We start from the raw sequence: 20228 nt of genomic DNA, 5'->3' as shown, positions 1-20228 counted from the left end.
ATTTAACCCATTGAGCCCCGAACGGCTCTATCGGGCCACGACACAATAGATTTTCTATTGTGTCTGTGACTCAGGCCCCGGCCTGAGTTATTAAGTAAACATTTATATCATCTTGAATAGTTTCACTTCAGACTGGAAATACTGAATATACCAGAATCTGTCAGAGCACAGAAGAAAAGCCTTACAATTTGAGCATATTTTTAATCGTTAAAAAAACATGCTAGATCCGATGACCTAAGGACGCGGAAACGGGGAATAATTTTCATAAAAAATCGTTAATTGTTTGACTTATATTAATTACTTACATCCATACATATACACATCAAAATATCCAAACCGTTCCATTTCTATCATTAGTTTATTTAGTATTGATATTTCGAATCTTAAGTAGGAAAATCATTAGTTTATAAATTACTAGGCTTCCGCCCGCGGCTTCGCTCGCGCAGTCTAAGAAAAACCCGCATAGTTCCCGTTCCCGTGGGATTTCCGGGATTGCGTCATTTTCCCGGGATAAAAAGTAGCCTATGTCCTTCCTCGGGTATCAAAATATCTCCATACAAAATTTCATGAAAATTGGTTCAGTAGTTTAGGCGTGATTGAGTAACAGTCAGACAGACAGAGTAACTTTCGCATTTATAATATTAGTATGGATTCATAAATTGAATTTTAAGTAGCAAAATCAATTTCCAGTGCAAAGTTGGAAACTCAGTAGAACAAGGTCACTATCAGCCGCGTCCAACACACAAATAAACAACGTCATGAACTCTGTGCCAGTTCTTCGACAAAAATACTATAATGTTAGAGGACATACAGATGAAGATTGTTTCTTTTATCCCGATAATTTTGGAGGTCCAGTCATTTTGGACGGGGAATGTGCACCCAGCACTATTGCAGTTCAAAACTTTAATATAACAGGAGTAAGTCAAAGATCATGAATTACTTTCAGCTAACTTGATATTTAAAATATGAACTAATAGTAGTTACTCAGTAGTCAGTCAGTATTCTAGAAATCAACATATAATAATAACTAGTTGCGCCCCGCGGTTTCACCCGCTTGGCTCCGCTCCTGTTGGTCTTAGCGTGATGGTATATAGCCTATAGCCTTCCTCGATAAATGGGCAATCTAACACCGAACGAATTTTTCAATTCGGACCAGTAGTTCCTGAGATTAGCGCGTTCAAACAAACAAACTCTTCAGCTTTATAATATTAAGTTTAGATTGTTGAATAGATTTATATTTCATAGAGATATCTTAGATACTTCCACATTCTTCCCCTCATTCTCTCAAGTACCAAATCTTCCCATTTATGAATATTAATAAATTTAATATTTTCCTGCAGTTCGCCGGCACTTGGCATGAAGTATCCAAATTCCCATCAGAACTTCCATCAGGCGAATGTGTGAACAACAAATATGAAGTTGTTGCTAACCAGAATTCATTCACTTTAACAAAGAGTTTCGTCACGTATGAAAAACTTAATGTAGCAACTGGTTCTGCGACTTTATCTACAGATGGCAGAGGAATTTTGAACGTTAAACTGTCTGGTGATAATGGTGAGATTCCTTTAAAAAACAATTTAATATAAATAAATAAATCTTTCAGGAGAATTTTCACACACGGCACGATCTGATCCCATACTAAGCTTTCGCTTGTGTTATGGAAACCAGATGGCAGATGGCTGGTGGCTACATTTATAATTTTAAATAAATACTTATATAGATAATTAACACCCAGACACAGAGCAAACATCTATGTTCATCACACAAATATTTGTCCCGGGTGGGAATCGAACCCACGACCGACGAATGTTGTTTTATTTCTTCTAATAATAATAATCTCTTTCAGTTTCTTACGAGACCACTATGTATGTTATCGATGTGGACTACGATGACTATGCCTTGCTTTACGGTTGTAGGGACTTTGGAAATAACAGCAAACAAAGTATGTATAAAATTTATATACTAGTATTTGTATATTTGGTTCAAAAAACGTTGTAATCAAAAATATTATCGTAGTTGAAAATATCACACGGCTTATTTTTATTATTTATCATAATTATTTATTAAGCTATTGCATAGCTTCTATCGCGGGCCTTGAGCGCGGGGACCGAATCGAGAAATTCCGTAACGAAAAAACCTCACGCTCCCCACTCCGACGGGCTCGGAGGTGTGGCTTGAAGGCATAGCATGCAATAGCTTTACCGCGGCAGTCCCCGAGTGCCACACGTCTTTTTTTTTAGTTATAAATATGTCCCCAGGGCTTCCAATCATCATTTATATTATAATCGTGATTAAAACTAAACGATTTTAACAATTTTTTTTCCTACAGTTTATAGTTGGAAACTAAGTAGAAACCAGGCTGGGCTATCTCAAACTGCTATCACAAATATAGACAAAATAGTGTCAGAAACAAAAGATCTATTCGAAGGATATTATGAAGAAACTGATCAAACAATAGTCGGGTGTTTCTATTATCCTGAATTTGAAGGAAACCCAGCGCAAATTATATTGCCTGGACCCTGCGATGAAAGTATTCGAGGCATTGCCAACTTTGATGCCGGTCGGGTAAGAACTATTATTAAATCCCAAACATGTTTTATATTTGTGTTTTTTATACAACATTAATTAAACGATATTAAATTTTCTGTGAATGAAGATTATTCTGTACCTACGAGAAGAGATTCATATTGCATGAATGAAATCTTGAGCATGATAATTATAACGTTGGTCTTATCGAAATAATATATAGCATATAGCCTTCCTCGATAAATGGTCTATCTAACACCTAAATAATTTTTCAAATCGGACCAGTAGTTCCTGCGATTAGCGCGTTCAAACAAACTCTTCAACTTTATAATATTAGTATATTAGTATAGATATAAAATTCATGTAAATAAACTATTTTAAAGTCGTATTATATATTATATTAACCTATAGATTGTTAAGTATAAAATATTTGTACAAGGTACGATGGGATTGTCATCGTCCTTTTGGACAAAAATCCCTAAATAAACAAAGACATAAAAAAAACTAGCGGTCCGCCCCGGCTTCGCCCGTGGTACCTACATATTTACGTTTTTTTTTCATAAAAACTATCCTCTCTCAAGTTGGATCGAACTGCACGTGGTATGCCAATTTTATTATAATCGGTTAAGTGGTTTAGGAGTCCATTGAGGACAAACATTGTGACACGAGATTTATATATATTAAGATTATAATTTACAGTACCTCGGCAAATGGTACCAACAAGCAAGCTACCCGCAACTATTCCAAGATGGCGACTGCGCACGTGCGCACTACAGCACAACAGATGGCGTTGTTGTACAAGTGATGAACACACAAGTAACAGATCGTAGACTGGATGTCGCTTATGCTACTGCTCAAGTGATTACTACTGATGGCACTGGGGTACTCAATGTGACGTTCACTTTACCCCCATGTGAGTAAAAAATTAAATATAAAAAATAAGTAAATATTACAAAAAAATATAATTGATAAAGAATTTTAAATTTTTTGAGATATTGAAATTAGGATGTTTTTATCGGCTTCAAAAAGGTTCTCAATTCGGTCGGTATATTTTTTTTTGTCACTATACAGACAAACTTTTTTGTACCCAATGATTTTTTAGGAATTCGTTGTTTTCAAGATACGTGAAATTATAAAGTCCGTGTCTGAAGTCCGTAATCTGAAATCAGAAGTCCGTGAAAATTTATTTATTGTTATTCAACAGATATTTACTTTAATTAGTATAAAAATAGTGGAAGGAAAAGTGTAAAAAAACTTGACCTAAATGATTCACACATACATTAGTTTTTGTATTTATATGTACATTTATGATTTACCATTCTTTTACAGCTTCTCAAGCCTCGAATTATTACATTCTGGGCACAGACTACGACAATTACGCTTTGGTATACAGCTGTAGAAACATCGATGAGGGCAAGAACCGAATAGGTAACTGTTTTTTGTATAAATCTAAAATTATTGTAAGATTTTTTTCCACTAACACGATCAACATAATATATTTTCTTGAAACACATATTTTATTTTTCTTAATTTTATTTTTTATAAAAAGACAATCCTATCGTACCATATACGATGATGTAGCATCATCGTATATGGTTTACAATCTATATATAGATAAACTTTAAAAACTTAAGCTTTAAGAACGTTCTATCTGCATCAGAGCGCGGTGCTAAAATGCTTTGAAATACACAGATAGTGAAATATTTAAACACCATACACATATACAATAACAATAATACATGTATGTAACTATTACAACTTAAAATATAAGAACGTTCTAGCTGCGTCAGAGTGCAGCTAAAATGCTATGAAATACACCAACAGTGCAATATTTACATACAAAATATACTGTATACCATCTAAATAACAATTAACTCTAACAATAAAAAACTTGCAGTAACAAGTTGGAAGCTAAGCAGAACCAAAACTCTCGAACCCCAATACGATACAATAATGAGCACAATAATAGACAACACACAAGGGTTACGTGAGAACTATTACGTGCAAAGCAACCAATCAGATGAGGCCTGTTTCTATATACCAGCTGTAGATAGGGACCAAGCACCGGTGTTTAGGAGTCAATGTGACCCGGTACAGGGCGTGCAAGGATTTGATATACAGAAGGTATGTAAACTTGTCCTGTGAACTTTAAAGGAAGTTAGATTATAATAATTGATGTAATAAAAATGAATCGCCAAATGTTAAACGCTAAACTCGAGAACGGCTCGATCAATACGGCTATTTATTTAAGAGTTTTGGTAAGTGACAAGGAAGACATTTCTTATGGAAAGACGCAATTGGGCAGAACAAAGTCTGCCGTGGCAGCTTACTAAAAAAAAGAGCGTGTGTGTTGAGCACACGTGTCTGAAGTAAAACTTCTTTGGCAAGTTTAAAATATCCCAAAATCGTCGCCTTACTGGCGTGACGGTATTGCCATGACGCGACCTTGAAATTTTACTCTCAATGCGCCTAAAGAAGTTTCACTTCAACAAAAATAACGTTCAAAACAAATTTTTCAACATTTTTCCCTACCTATATGGTTAACGTATCGAATATTAACAGAACAGTTTACCATGTTCAAACCAGGAACAACAAATTCTTCCCCTGACTGTGTGGAAAACAATACTTTATTATTCGGATTACATATTATTTATTTATTATTTATTCATTTTTACATACACAGATTCCTTACAGCTATTTGTATTATAATATTAATTATAATTAACTTTAACAAAACAATACGCCAATAAAAAGGAATACCAATAATAAGACAATTAATGTGACATAATTATTCCAATATTCGCACATCACTTAGAAATTAACCCATTTTTTTCCAACTTCCAGTACTTAGGCTGGTGGCACCAAATAGAAGCATATCCAACAGACTCGAACCCCGGGTCCTGTGTGAGCTTTGATATCAGAGCCTCTGGTTCAACATATGAGTTAATAGAAACTGGAGTTAAAGATAACAATGCTACTGTAGTTGTTAGCACTGTTACTGCTACCAATGATGGAAGGTTAAGGCAGACGTATAGCGATGGACGGGTTGTTGGTAAGAATAATGAAAATATTGTAAATTATTTAGGGATCTTACTTACGCAATTGTATCTGGAAGTTAAGAGATTAGTAGTATACAATTGCGTAAGAACAATAAGAATAGTGATTAATGAAAGGAATGAATATGTAATGGAATCATGTCTTTCCTGACAAAATATATATCTATTCCTTTCTTTCGAAGGTTATGTATACCATCACACAATCCAACGTAACGTTATTTTTAGTGAAAAAATATAATAACGTTCGTATATTATACCTAATAGATAAAAATATGTTCAAGATTTTGTGAATATTCTTCGATTTGGGAGATCTAATTGCTTATAAAATTTATAAGCAATTAGATCTCCCAAATCGAATGTGAAAATCGAAAGAATTAATATTTAATATTAATTCTTTTTCAGATATCTGGGTCCTTGCGACCGATTACGAAACATACTCACTTCTGTACTCTTGCGAGAATATAAATGCTGATTATAAACGAGGTATGTGATACTTTTCTTGTGTTATAAATGGACAGATTATTAACCCATATTCGCCTTTTCAATGTTATTGTTATTCCAAATTATATCAGTAAAAAAATTGTTGCTTATTTATCTATGACAAAACCTATCCAAAAATTGCCTGGTAGATATCGCTTATATGCAAAAAGCCTGCCAATTTACATGTTAAATATTTTCCTTTTTATCTTATCTATATTATTTTCTATTTGTGTTAAATAAAATAAATTGTATGTTTAAATTTCATCTCTAATTTATCTCAACAGTATGGAGCGCAAAGCACAGCAAAACACGTGTTCTGACACCAGACGCACAGAACGCAATGTCTGACATTATAGCGAACAGACGCGTTCTGGATCAACAACTTTATCTGTCAGTTGACCAGACGGATGCTGTTTGCTTCCATTATCCAGAATTAACTGGCAACCAGGTTATATTGCCTGGACAGTGTGACCAGAATATTCCCGTGGAAATGAGATTTGATCCTGCTCAGGTATAACTTTTTCTGTTAGTTAAATGTTATGTATCGTTTGAAAGGTTACATAAGACATACAGGATTAGGATATACCTACTCAAGTTCAAAAGTTCAATAATAGAAAAAAACTTGGATACACGATTGAAGGCTTTAAATATGATTTCGATATTTAATGAATAATCTTCCTCAGACTGTTCATTTTGAGGAAAATTGTTATTATTGTAGGCTGTAAAAAGAAAGTGTTTGTGTGCCGAGCTCGTGTCAGAAGTGAAACTTCTTTGACAAGATTCGAAAATGCCAAAATCGTCGCCTTATTCCATGACGTGACGGTTGCTATGACGCGACCTTGACATTTTACTCTCAACTTAAAGAAGTTTCACTTCAAAATCTTCAACGATCTAATAATCAGTAAATCTATCCGTTTACATTTCTTAATTTTTAAATTAAATATTCCAGTATACCGGTACTTGGTACCAAATAGAACGGTACCCACAACCGTGGGAGCGCGGCAACTGCACTGGCGCCAGGTACTCGCTCAACACGGACACTAGCGTGGTCACTCTCCTCAACTGGCAAGTGATTGATGGCGAGTTGGACACTATTGAGGGAACTGCTACTATCAGCTCGCTTGATGGTAGTGCGAGGTTAACTGTGACTCTGCCGATACGTGAAATGAGAGGTATGTGTGATAATGTTACTAAAATATCTACATTTTTAAGCTATTGCATAGCTTCTATCGCGGGCCTTGAGCGCGGGGACCGAATCGAGAAATTTCGTAACGAAAAAACCTCACGCTCCCCACTCCGACGGGCTCGGAGGTGTGGCTTGAAGGCATAGCATGCAATAGCTTTACCGCGGCAGTCCCCGAGTGACACACGTCTTTTTTAATTTTGTTTATAAACTAGCAACAGACGTTGTCCTGTCTTCACATGAATTGTCAAATTTGTGATGTTTAAATGGCTATTAAGTTTTCTTCATTTTATTTGTATTTTGGCGCACATATCTTAACTATGTATTTGACATCTGATTAATTGATAAAATACCTATATGTCAATTCTGTGTACTGCCAGACCATGCCAGACCGATGTTTTTGTTTGTTAGTTCTCATAGGAAATCGAACCCGAGATCTTTTGCTGTAGAAGCAAAAAGTTGTAGAAAGGTTACCAAAGCATCATTCGATCTTCAAAATGATTCAAGTATTGTGACGCAAAAAGAGACAAGTAAAGTAAAACGTGGGTAATTAGCCACATTTTGACGTGCTACTAACGGAGCGCTTATAACCTATCTTCATCTTATCCTACTATCCTATCCTACTAATAGGTATTATAAATGCGAAAGTTTGTGAGGATGTATGTGTGTTTGTTACTCTTTCACGCAAATACTACTGAACCGATTACAGTGAAATTTAGCACACGTGTAACTTGGATTAACACATAGGATAGGTTTTATCCCGGAAATCCCACGAGAACGGGAACTAAGCGGGTTTTTCTTTGAAAACGCGGGCGAAGCCGCGGGCGGAAAGCTAGTTCCTTATAATATTATCATTATCATCATAACATCGATAAATAATTTGGAATATTTTTAATTTAACAGAAACTGAACCCGAGTTTACAACAATGGAGCTGTACGTGCTAAAAACGGATTATCTTTCATATTCACTCGCATACAGCTGCGTCAATGTTGGACCTTACCGTCGTGCAGGTAATTTAAAAACACATGTATTTATATCTCATTCTAGATAATATAATTATTTCAACAAAAAAGTACTTTTAATTAAAATTTCACTGCACCGTACTTAAAAAACAACTTTTTTAATTTTTAGATTTTAATTCATGTAAATAAAAAATAAAAATGGCTTCAGTTACTGATTATTGCGTTATATAAGACGCACATTGCTAAGCAAAACTAAGCAACACGGTCTTTTTGCTACAATTTCCAAAATTATCATTCTAATTAATTAAACTTGTGTAATTTTTCTTGTATTTGATGAACACTATAAAGATATTATTGTCATCCTTACTAATATAATAATCGATTAATATGCTGCTATCGATAATACGCTTTAAAAATCGATTATCTTTAAAAAATTTTTTTTTCGAATTTCGCGCCAATTAATTTGTTTTTTTTTTTACAGTATCTACATGGAAACTCAGTCGAACGCGGTCACTGACAACTGAAGGGGAAGCCGCCATTGAGACTTACATGCACAATCGCGATGAATTTAACAATAAATATTTCATTAAAGTAGAACAAAACGACGAATGTCCTGAGCCAAGCTCCGCCATATTAGTGAAAAGCAGTATTATTGTATTATTTGTAAGCATAGCTCTGTTGTGCCTGTATTAAAATGGTAATATTACGTCTATAATAATGTAATGTAATTATAATTAGGTACATAAAGTTATCTACATAAATGAATGAGCATTTTTATATTTATTATTGTTTAATAAAAAAACATTATTCATACTTCGTTTTTTATTTTTGTTTTGCCTATTACCTTATTTGCTCATATATTTTTTCCTTCAAACATATTATTATTACAATCATATACATAATATTTTAAGTACCTACTTAGATAAATTTACAATATAGTTTTAGTACCTAGGTACAATTATTTTTTTATAAGATACTAGCTTTCCGCCCGCTTTGTCTAATACCTAATAAATTACATACTAAAACCTTCATCTTGAATCACTCTACCTATCTATTAAAAACTGCGTAAAAATCTGTTGCGTAGTTTTGAAGATTTAAGCATACAAAGGGACATAGGGACAGAGAGATCGAATATGTTTTATACTATGTAGTGATTACGTAAAAAATAAAACATGGTAAAAAATAATACAATAACATAAGGCCTACATATTATATTACAATAACATAAGGCCTACATACTTATAATATTTATTAGGTATACAAATTCTGCCTGTCGATTTAGGAATATATGGAAGATATATATTAAGGAATATATGGAAATGGAAGATATATATTAAGGATAGATATTAAGGAATATATGGAAGATAAAAACCCATGGAGGGTTATCGCGTAAAAACGACAGGACAGTTCTCTGGCATATTATGATAATATACAGTTACATATTTTGTAAAATTAAATTGTAATACTGATATGATTCAATAACTCAGGCCCCGGAATCACAGACACAATAGAAAATCTATTGTGTCGTGGACCGATCGGGCCGTTCGGGGCTCAATGGGTTAAAAGAGCAACTATGGAGTTTCTTGCCGGTTCTTCTCCATAGATACTGCTTTCCGAATCGGTGGTAAATGTAAAAATATGTATTGACGTTTCAAAAGTGCTTCTCCAAGAAGTCTAATTGAATAAATAAATGTTTGAGTTTGAGTTTGATTACCCTTGTCTGGCAAAACCACAGCACAGATATTCATAATACCTACATAATATTATACCTAATATTTGAAATTTTTTAAGAAAAAATTAAAGATGACCTAGGTCAACCCCACAGGTCAACCCCAAAGGTTTGTAATAAATTATGAAAAGATAATATTATGTCCGTGATTTTGTCCTACCTAGATATAGGCATGAGGTAGGTACCTTTAAGTTAAGCTCGTGTCTCGCCAACTTTCCCGAGGAAACAAAAAAACTTATAATAATATTATGTAGGTACCTGTACCTTACATATGTAAACTTTTACAAGCATTTTATGAATCATGTTTTTAAATTTTATTCGGAATGAAACATCAAAAAAGTCTTCAATAATTATTTCATTGATCTCCGTCTATCTTGGTAAGGGCAAAGGAATTATTAATATTGGTTAATAATGTTAAATATTTTTTTTTAAGTTCGAACAATTTTATCATGTGTTCCAAATGCCATCTAGCGCATCTAATGTAAATTCTATATTTATTACAGTGCCATCTAGCGTCCGATAGTGTAACTAGTATTAGTAGTTTGATTATCACTATTATTTATATATTGTATGAATTAATTTTGAGAGAAGATATGTTAGTCTCTATAAAAATCATGTTTGTTTTATTTATTATAATTTTATAATAATTGTCAGAAAGTTATGGGAACAAAACAGCTTGTATCCAAGGCCAATATTGCACCAATCAAGATCAATCAGTCATTCATAAAATCGTTCATTCATGATTCAACTTCATCGTTCATGTCTGATGTCTCATCAAATTTGATTCAGTGATCTATGACTATCAAATTAATTTTTCACGTAATGCGGATAGTATGTAAATGAAAATAAGAAAAACCCTATAATTCTTATGATTACGACTTCGAGTCACAATAAATAGATTTTTCACGTAATTTTATTACTAATTATAAAATAAGCGATGGCTGAAAACGAGGAACTAACCGGGCCCGTGTCGCAGGAGGATCTTGATGCTGCAGAGAAATTTAAAAATGAAGCTAATGAATATTTTAAAAGTAAGTATAAACGGTCTCTACATTGAATTATTAAAAATAAATTGTTTACATACAATGATAAACGTTTTTATTGGGTTTGATTTAATTAAACTTTATAACCTCTTTCAGAACAAAATTACACTATTGCTATTGAATTATATACTAAAGCGATTGAGAAGAATCCCAAAAGTGCAGTTTACTATGCAAATAGGAGCATATGTAACTTAAGGCTAGAGAATTTTGGGTATGCATTAACGGATGCCTCAAAGGCTATTTCACTTGATAAGTCATACACCAAGGCATACTACAGGCGGGCTGCTGCGTATATGTCACTAGGAAAATACAAAGATGCACTAAAGGATTTCCATTATGTAAGTAAAAAAATTCTAAGTTTGTATGTAATTTTTTCATTATTTTTCTTAGATTCTCAATAGATATAAATGCAGAATTTTTATTTTATGATAGCGTGTACAATAAAAATTTTTTATTATACTTATTCAATATAACATATTAAATGTTTTCTTACTCTATAAATTACTTTGCCTGGTTCTCGATGCTCTTCAGTTTATATATCAGTATGTATTTGGTTTCATTATTAGAAATGTTTTATTTGCACACCTTTAGATTGGCAGTCTCATTAAAATACTGCTTATACTGTTCATTTGTATGGAAATAAAAGGAGGAAAATATAATCTTCTGTAGGAAAATAAATGATTTCTAAAATACCTTAAAAATTATCCTAAGCATATTTACTTACTTAAACCATTATCTTATCTGTTAACATGTTGCTCTACACATAAGAAATACCTTATAATATTAAAGGTCACAAATTTTTAATCAGTCATTAAATTAAAAGATAAATAACTTTATTAAAATCTTAAGTACACAAACTTATAGTTTAACCCCTCTTGAAACGTTTCTGTTTTATTAAAGTTATGGTTTAAGAATATTGAAGATTTATTTAAGATGGTATTAAAATTAAAATATACATAGGTCTTAATTGTACCATTTCAAATGTAATACTGAAACTACATTACCAATAAAAAGTTGCATTTTTAAGCTATTGCATAGCTTCTATCACGGGCCTTGAGCACGGCGACCGAATGTAAAAATTCCAAAAAAACCTAACACCCGCCACTTCAACCGGCACAGCGATGTGATGCTATGCAATAGCTTTACCGCGGAAAGTCATTTAACAAGGTATTACTTGTCAGGTTCTGCTACCTATACAACATTAGAAAGATTGTTTAAGTCCATATAATAAAGACAATAAATAAATGTAATATATTTTCTCTTAAAAATCTGATTTCATTATTTCTCATTTCAAATACATGCACAAAACCAAACACTTGCTTAAATTTATAAATATAATTTGGAAAATCCAAAAGTGCACGCCTCATAATTTTTTTTTAATAAATATTTATTAATTATTATTTTTGTTTATTTAATAACAATTAAACCACATCGAATCAGACCCTGAAAAATGAAAGGGTTCTATTCCTGAGCATACTCAAGCGTAAGAGAAAAAAAAAAGACTCGATTAGTAAAGTATTTCGGTCGCTATCGTGTTAACAAGAAAAAGGATCCGCACATACAGACACACGGACGTCCAAGACAGAACTTTTTTAAACTGTTTTTTAACTAGTTTAAATAACAAAAATGACATCAAAAATATCATGAACGTTAAAAATAGTGTTTTTTCTTAATATGTGTGTGTATGTATTATCTTACAAGTGCAATGTATGATACATAAAGACATTTTAAGTTTGAAAAATCAGATGTTTTGCGCGAAGTGACAGTAGTACCCACCTCAACGCTTCGCTTATGAGGCGTGCAAAATTATTTATTTAAATTACAGGTAACCAAAGTACGGCCAAACGATCAAGATGCAAAGTTAAAGTACAATGAATGTAATAAAATAGCTAAGAAAATCGCGTTTGAGAAAGCAATCGCTGTTGACAAGAAGGAAGTTAATATAGCCGATGCTATTAACTTGGATGCTATGAGTAAGTTAGAATTTTAATAACTTACAAGTACTTGAAATTATATTTTTTGGTTTTTATGGCATTCAAATGCTTTATAAATATAAATTTATAAAGAATAGAATTCACTGAAAAGTGCTTCATATTGGTTGAAATGGTTGTTAATCATCTCAATAGATGGCGCGCGGTGTGTCCCTTCAGACACATAAAACTGAAAGAATAGAATAAATTCGATTGCTCTGGCGGGTCACGAGTGGCTGAGTTGGTTAGGCATCCGCCCCGGAATGGCGCGAAGGATGCGGGTTCGAGTCCCGGCTCGTGATCGAATTTTTTCTATTCTTTATAAATTTATATTTACAAGTACTTACTAGTAATTTTATAAATGAGAAAGTGTATTCATTGTTTTTTTTTTCGCGTTTCACTGACTTTATGATATGATTGGGGTCTCAAATAAAAGGCAAGAGAATAATTTACGGCCAGTTTTTCAATTGAGTTATTGACGTTAAGAACATCTCAAACCATGGTGAAATGCTGATTAAGTAATTTCTTGTATGTGACATAAGCATTCCCAACCTTTATCAAATCAATTCTCAATTCAGAAATGTATGTTATGGCTTATACATATTATATACATTTGACTGTGATGAACATCTCAAAAAATAAAGTTTCTTTGATTGGACAAATTCACAGCAATCATTATTATATTTATTATTTTTAGCCATTGAAGACGAGTATGAAGGTCCAAGTTTAGAAGATGGAAAAGTAACACTCAAATTTGTCACAGAACTAATGGAATATTACAAAAATCAGAAGAAACTACACAAGAAATATGCATATAAGGTAAACAATTATTTTGAAACGCAGTGTTAAATTTGTACAGAAAAAGATTGCAACAATAATCATATAACCCAAGAGCCCACGACGGCCAGACTTATCCTTATTTTAGGAAAGTTGAAAGTTTCTCTGTATATGTCTCCTATACAGATAAGAACGACCAGCGACTATCAAGTTTGGGTTGTGGTTACTTTGGCAGGAAACAGGTAGTAAAGGTGTATAAAATAGTACCTAACTTTCATTATAGTTTAAAAGCTAAATTTTATATATGTTACTTGGGGACCTAGAAAAAGATGGTACCTATGGAGCAGGACAGTTTTCATGGTTCTTACATCTTGCCAGACACATTTAAAAATAACTATCATATCATCAAATTCACATAACTACCTAAAAGTGGATCGAATATGAAATAACCCACTAAAAACATTAGTTGAAGCATAATAAACCACTAATTAATCTTTATATTTCAGATATTATTAGATGTAAAGGCATATTTACAAAAGCAGCCTTCGCTCGTTGATATCACAGTAGGTGACGAAGACAAGTTCACAATATGTGGAGACATCCACGGGCAATACTACGATCTAATGAATATATTCAAACTTAACGGACTGCCCTCGGAGAGTAATCCATACTTGTTCAACGGAGACTTTGTAGACCGCGGCTCATTTAGTGTGGAATGCATCTTTACGTTGTTTAGCTTTAAATTGTTATATCCGAACCACTTTTTCATGTCGAGAGGTATGTATTTTTTGGCTTTTTTTATTTTTGATATTTTGTATTGAGATAAATGTACTACGTTTTTAGTTAAAATGAACATTTAGGGCGATAAAAGTACAAAAAATACAGTTTTAAACAGTAAATGTTATAAAATTATCTATGAGTAAGAAAACATAATTGTATGTTACATGGCAAGCTATAATTATAAAGTTACATTTTTTCTTGCATAACAATTATGTTTGTAGCAAAAATACCAAACCTATATGTATATTGAAATGCCTAATAGAATGAATACGCCCCAGGTAACCACGAAACGGTCGACATGAACAGGGTATACGGCTTCCGCGGTGAAGTCACATACAAGTATTCATCACAAATGGCGGATCTCTTCACCGAAGTATACCGCTGGCTGCCGCTAGCCCACTGCATCAACACCAAAGTGCTGGTGATGCACGGTGGACTGTTCTCGAAGGACGACATCACGCTCGACGATATACGCAAGGTCGAGAGGAATAAGGAGCCGCCAGAAGATGGTAAGTCGTCCATTGTTGAGGTTTCGTGTTCCCAGTTGGTTGAGGTGTTGTGTTGCTGGTTGATAAGTTAAGCTTTAGAATAGTTGAATGTTCAACGGCAGCACTGCAGCTAGCCTATTGCATTAACAGAAAAGTACTATTGATACACTTCCTATTTCTTACTATTTTCCCACCACAATGTGTTCTTATAATCATATTTTGATATACCTGTTCGACAATCTGCGGCCGATTTTTCAATGCTTGGATAAAACTTATTCGTCGAATAATGTATAAAAATACCATTTGAAAAACGTATTCTAATTGCCCGTATTTGACAGTTTACGTGACATTTTAATATTATCGTGTAATACTTTATTGGACGGATAAGTTTTATCCAAGCATTGAAAAATCGGCCGTAATTGTTAGATAGTTAGTTAGTCTGAAGTTTTTCCTGTCTGAATTGTTTTTGTTATGTTTATTTCAATTTTGTTTCATATTTCCTTATTATGATTTTTACTTTTTCCCCCTGTTTTATTGTCCGATTTCAACGTATTTAAAAATGTATTATAATATTTTTAGAAATTTACACGGAGCTGGATTAACGATTAGTTTGAATGTAATAAGAATGTACTACGATTCTACACAACTGCCTAATTGATGTAGACAGTTCATAACAAATTACAGCAAGTCAATGACTATTACAAAGTGAGGGTAGTTGAGCCAACTATTCGTACGAATGCGCTACGATTCAAAGGAAAGCGGCATTTTATAGTATTCGACAGCTAAGCATGTTCGCATTAATTAGTATAAGACAAGAAAGAGTGACAACTATTCATCCACGAAAATTTTAAATCAATAGTTACGTTTAACAATATTATAATTATAATTTTTTGTGCATATAGATTAATTTGTGTGATTGGGAATTGTGTACACTGTACACACGTAAGAAGTGAAACTTCTTTATGACCTTATTTTTCAAAAAATAATTTACTATATGCAACTTTACAGAAATACGTCGAATCACGCGTGGTAGGGAAGAAAAAGATGGCGCGTAACGGAAAAATGTCACGCGTAACGAAAAAATGTTACACTAAATTTTTTTACAACCCCGATAAAGAAGTTTCACTTCAATAAAAAAAATTGGTTGTCTGTAAAGTCGGTTTACTGACGATAGTTGAACGTGACAACGTCCGATTATGTTTCTTTGTCGCTCGTTCCGCGCTCTCTCTTGCACTTCAAGCCTAACATGGAACGCCTCAGAGCGAGGTATCATGTTTTTTCGTGCGTGCAGCCGGCTCTATCGAATTATAAGACGTTGTCACGTCAATAAATGATTTTGAATCACGTTTGCAGGTATAATGTGCGAGCTGCTGTGGTCGGACCCGCAGGCGGCGTGCGGGCGAGCGGCCTCGCGCCGCGGCGTCGGCTGCCAGTTCGGGCCTGACGTCACCGCCGCGTTCTGTGAACGGAACGGCCTCGCGTACATCGTGCGGAGTCACGAGGTCAAGAACGACGGCTATGAAGTCGCGCACTATGGGAAATGTATCACGGTGTTTAGTGCACCTAATTATTGGTGAGTTTCCAAAAAAAAAACATTTTTCGAACACTTTTCTAGCCTGAAAAAGGCAGGAAGCACACATATTTATAAAGATAATGTGGGTCCCAATATATCTGTCTCGTTTTGTCACCAAATATTGGTAAGTGTCAGTAAGTATCATTCCCTAAATGTACGCGTCTGACAGCACCGGGCTTGACGTCACCACCGCGTGGAGGAAAAAAAACATTTTTCACACACTTTTTTAGCCTGAAAAAGGCAGGAAGCACACATATTTATAGAGATAATGTGTCCCAATATATCTGTCTCGTTTTGGCACCAAAAATCGGTGAGTTGTTGAGTTTATCGCGAACAGACAGACGCGGCCAAGAACTTTTTATAATATTAAACTAGCGATACTTATCCCCTAATAGTCTAAAATTCTATTTTTTACTATAATGCTATAAATATCATTTTCTTATTTTCAGTGACGCAATGGGTAACCTAGGCGCCTTCATCACAATGAACGGCAAGGATCTCGAGCCAAACTTCACTACGTATGAAGCTGTTGTAAGTGTATTTTTCACTAGCTGCGCTTCGCGGTTTCACCCGCGTGCCTCCGCTCTTGAGCGTAATGATACCTGTCTCGTTTTGGCACCAAATATCGGCCTTCCTCGATAAATGGACTATCTAACACCGAAATAATTTTTCAAATCGGACCATTAGTTCCTGAGATTAGCGCGTTCAAACAAACGAACAAACAATCTCTTCAGCTTTATAATATTAGTATAGATTATTTATTTTTAACAAAAAATAGGTAAAAGTAATAATAATAAGTTTGTGATTATGTTAGAAAGTTCACTAAACCTATTAGCAGGAAAATAATTGTGCCTTGTCTCTAATAGTTGTCAATTATTATTTTTATTTAATGTTAAATTACACTATGAACTATTTAAATGATGTTAATAGTCACGTTTTCTGTTGTCTATTTCACTGCTGGTTTTGAAAATAGATGTTTTGCAAAAAAAATCAAAGCTCAACTTATGCTAATTGTGAAAAATTTGTCGAAACCCGTTTAGTATTTTTCGTGAAATCTATAGCTTTAGGTTCTTACTTTATTAATGTATTAAGCATATATACTTGTATTTATCTTTTTTTTTTTTTTTAATTTTCAGCCCCATCCAGACGTGAAAGCCATGGCCTACGCGGACTCAGTCCTAGGCATGTTCTACTAAACAATATTCAAAGAAAACCACATGGTTAGTGATTGTGGTATAATTAACAAGGCGGCCTTAATGCTATGTTTATGAAAACGGAGTTTTCTGTAAAAAGTTGAAATTTGTTCAAAGAAAAAGAGTAAATTGTGTGACAGAAAGAGATGGATAGAGTAAAACCCAATGGACAACTAAGCCATTTAAAAATGAGCTCTAAATACAGATTCAAATACGGTTGATTTTCCAATGTTCGAGTAACTTCGATTTAAAATGCCGTTTCTGTTCGAAATAAAAGAAAGAGATAGAATATTTATTCTGTATGTTTACTGGATGATTGAAAATTGAGCCGAAAGCAATAAGAATAAAAAATGGTGGAATTTTACGTTAGATGTCCGTGATATGAAATTCAGATTAATAAACTATAAATATCAAAATAAACGAATTTTGATATTCATCAGCCAAAGTGATAGAGAAATCCAAATAAATTAAAATAGTCATATCATTCAAATCTCTTATAGAAGTCGCTTCCAATATACATATTTTAATTCTTTCATTTTTGAAATTCCTTATAAATTTTAATATACGTAAATGGAAAAAGTGTCCTTTCTAATTTTCTGAAATTCATTTTATTCAAATAAATAACATTTTGTATTTTAAAGTTGTGTTTGGATTTCATGTCTTTCACTGAATTTCATATAATATTATCACTCAGAAGCGACATTATTATACATGTTACGAGTATTCGTATAAAAAAATCTAAAAATCCCGCCTCACAAAAATTCTATATTCTTTCCCAAAATTAAAAATAAGTACAATTTCGGTCAATACCTACTAAATAATAAATATTTTATGTGATTGTTTTTAAAGTAATGTAATCACTATTATTCGTGAAGAAAAATCTACAACTCATTCATTGATTTTATCAAAATATGCTTCATCGTTTCTTAGCTGACGGCTAGTTGTCATGATAACAAGAATATACGAACAACAGTATCGTTTTTTATTTGTACATTTTAAATGCGACTAATTCTTTAAAGCATTTTGTACATTCTTTTACTTTTAAGTTTTTCAAAGTTGCCATTACCTTATTTTATAATTAATGCAATGTTGCAATAAAGTCTTTGTTTCAAATAAATGTTGTTTTACGTTGTTGAATAGCTTTTCCTTTACTCAACATAATCATAAATGGTGTATCCGTTGTAATTTTTAAATATTATTTTAACTTATTTTTATTTTTCCGAACAAATTAATTATTTCGTATTGAAATATTTCTATAACGAATGTAGTATATATTCAACCATTATTTTTAGAGATAGAAATAACCTATAATTATATTTTTAAACCAAAAACAATAAAAACGATGCATTTATTAGTTCAATTTTTAATTGTATTACCTTGTACCTATTTTTGCTCTGGCAACCCCATTTTTATGTCACAGCTTCAAGCACTCATAATTGCCCTCATTTGTTAGAGCTAAATAATATTTGAATTTAATTGTATAGGGTAACAGCGAACGCATGCAATAATTACGAATTTCACTGACCAAGTTTCAAAATCTAGCTTTACGGTATAAATAAAAGTGTATTATATAATGAATTATTTTATAAGTAATTAGGGAAAAGGGTAATGCTTGTTTTCACAGTCTAAGGTATCCTTGCGATATGTTTCTTTCGGAAATTGAACAAATAATTTTGTAAACAATACCTAAGTATAGTAACACTTTGTAGGCTGAATTTCTTATAACGTTAGAATAGAAATTCGTATAGCTTGTGTTGGTGCTGATTTGATAGGTACAGTTTATCAAATTTTGTATTAGATATATGAATTAAAGATTTTAATTGTCATGTGTAGTGTTTTTTTGCCCGAAATGTACCGAATGTTGCCAATTTATTTGCTCAAGTGTCATACTCACATCACGATTGATATTATATAATTTTAAAGGTAAAAACTAATCCTTGATAAGGAAATATCTTAAGTATCATAACAATATGTGAGTTTGAATCATTTGTGTTTTGTCTCTTTCACTCTTATGATTTTTTTTTACGTTATGAAGAAGGAGACGAAACAGTTTCTTTTTTTTTTAGAGGAATGTCGGAAAGGAGTTTATTTTTAAAAACCTTTAATATTTTGATCGTAGTCTATAGTTAATATATTTAAAGGGCAATAAGCAAGGTTGTATTTTGTAAAGAATGAATAAATTGAGTTGCCGAGCATATCAGATGTAGATAGGGTTTGGTGTTGATTTAATAAATTGTTAAATTTATAACTGCGTTTTTCATTGTGTGTATTCTTGCTCAGAACTTGGTTAATATAAGTGAAAAGTTTTATTTACCTTTTATATTACAAGGATTAAGGTGAAAAGAGGAAGGGATAATTGATACAACAAATTATGAAAGTAAAAATTTATTGAGCTTAAAGAGAGGTAATTAAAATAATTGTGCCACACGCTGAGTATTTAAGCACCGCACTGCTGCTAATTATTCAA

General features: G+C 32.9%; 2 protein-coding genes across 2 annotated transcripts in view; both read left to right on the top strand.

The window, feature by feature from the left end:
* LOC149900816 (uncharacterized) overlaps positions 1-8972 on the top strand; it is a 50457-nt gene extending 41485 nt beyond the window's left edge. Inside the window, exons 36-48 of the mRNA XM_090112720.1 lie at positions 691-917; positions 1341-1554; positions 1847-1942; positions 2330-2565; positions 3226-3439; positions 3856-3954; positions 4424-4650; positions 5371-5578; positions 5985-6065; positions 6347-6573; positions 7012-7234; positions 8149-8256; positions 8690-8972. Of these exons, the coding sequence (XP_089968846.1) occupies positions 691-917; positions 1341-1554; positions 1847-1942; positions 2330-2565; positions 3226-3439; positions 3856-3954; positions 4424-4650; positions 5371-5578; positions 5985-6065; positions 6347-6573; positions 7012-7234; positions 8149-8256; positions 8690-8901 (2372 nt within the window). The 3' untranslated portion in view covers positions 8902-8972. The remainder of the gene's footprint in view (positions 1-690; positions 918-1340; positions 1555-1846; positions 1943-2329; positions 2566-3225; positions 3440-3855; positions 3955-4423; positions 4651-5370; positions 5579-5984; positions 6066-6346; positions 6574-7011; positions 7235-8148; positions 8257-8689) is intronic.
* A 1716-nt stretch (positions 8973-10688) lies between these two features.
* Positions 10689-20009, top strand: PpD3 (protein phosphatase D3). Its single transcript, XM_090112340.1, has 9 exons — positions 10689-10968; positions 11077-11318; positions 12806-12953; positions 13648-13769; positions 14234-14504; positions 14786-15016; positions 16349-16568; positions 17018-17099; positions 17705-20009. Exons 1-9 carry the CDS (start codon positions 10875-10877, stop codon positions 17762-17764), a joined length of 1470 nt encoding a protein of 489 aa, XP_089968466.1. The 5' UTR covers positions 10689-10874; the 3' UTR covers positions 17765-20009.
* Positions 20010-20228: the final 219 nt, after the last annotated feature.

This window comes from Colias eurytheme, chromosome 18 (genome assembly GCF_061535395.1).
Source record: "Colias eurytheme isolate Ceu_HAF_F1 chromosome 18, ilColEury1 Martin Lab GWU primary, whole genome shotgun sequence".
Classification (NCBI taxonomy): Eukaryota; Metazoa; Arthropoda; class Insecta; order Lepidoptera; family Pieridae; genus Colias; species Colias eurytheme.
This window is presented reverse-complemented; position numbering and strand designations above follow the sequence as displayed.

What these genes read in the sequence shown, in the direction of transcription:
- PpD3 (XM_090112340.1), top strand. Translation starts at nt 10,875, where the DNA reads ATGGCTGAAAACGAGGAACTAACCGGGCCCGTGTCGCAGGAGGATCTT. An exon ending in CACTAAAGGATTTCCATTAT is followed by an intron (nt 11,319 to 12,805) that starts GTAAGTAAAAAA and finishes TTTAAATTACAG; the next exon opens with GTAACCAAAGTACGGCCAAA. An exon ending in ACAAGAAATATGCATATAAG is followed by an intron (nt 13,770 to 14,233) that starts GTAAACAATTAT and finishes TTTATATTTCAG; the next exon opens with ATATTATTAGATGTAAAGGC.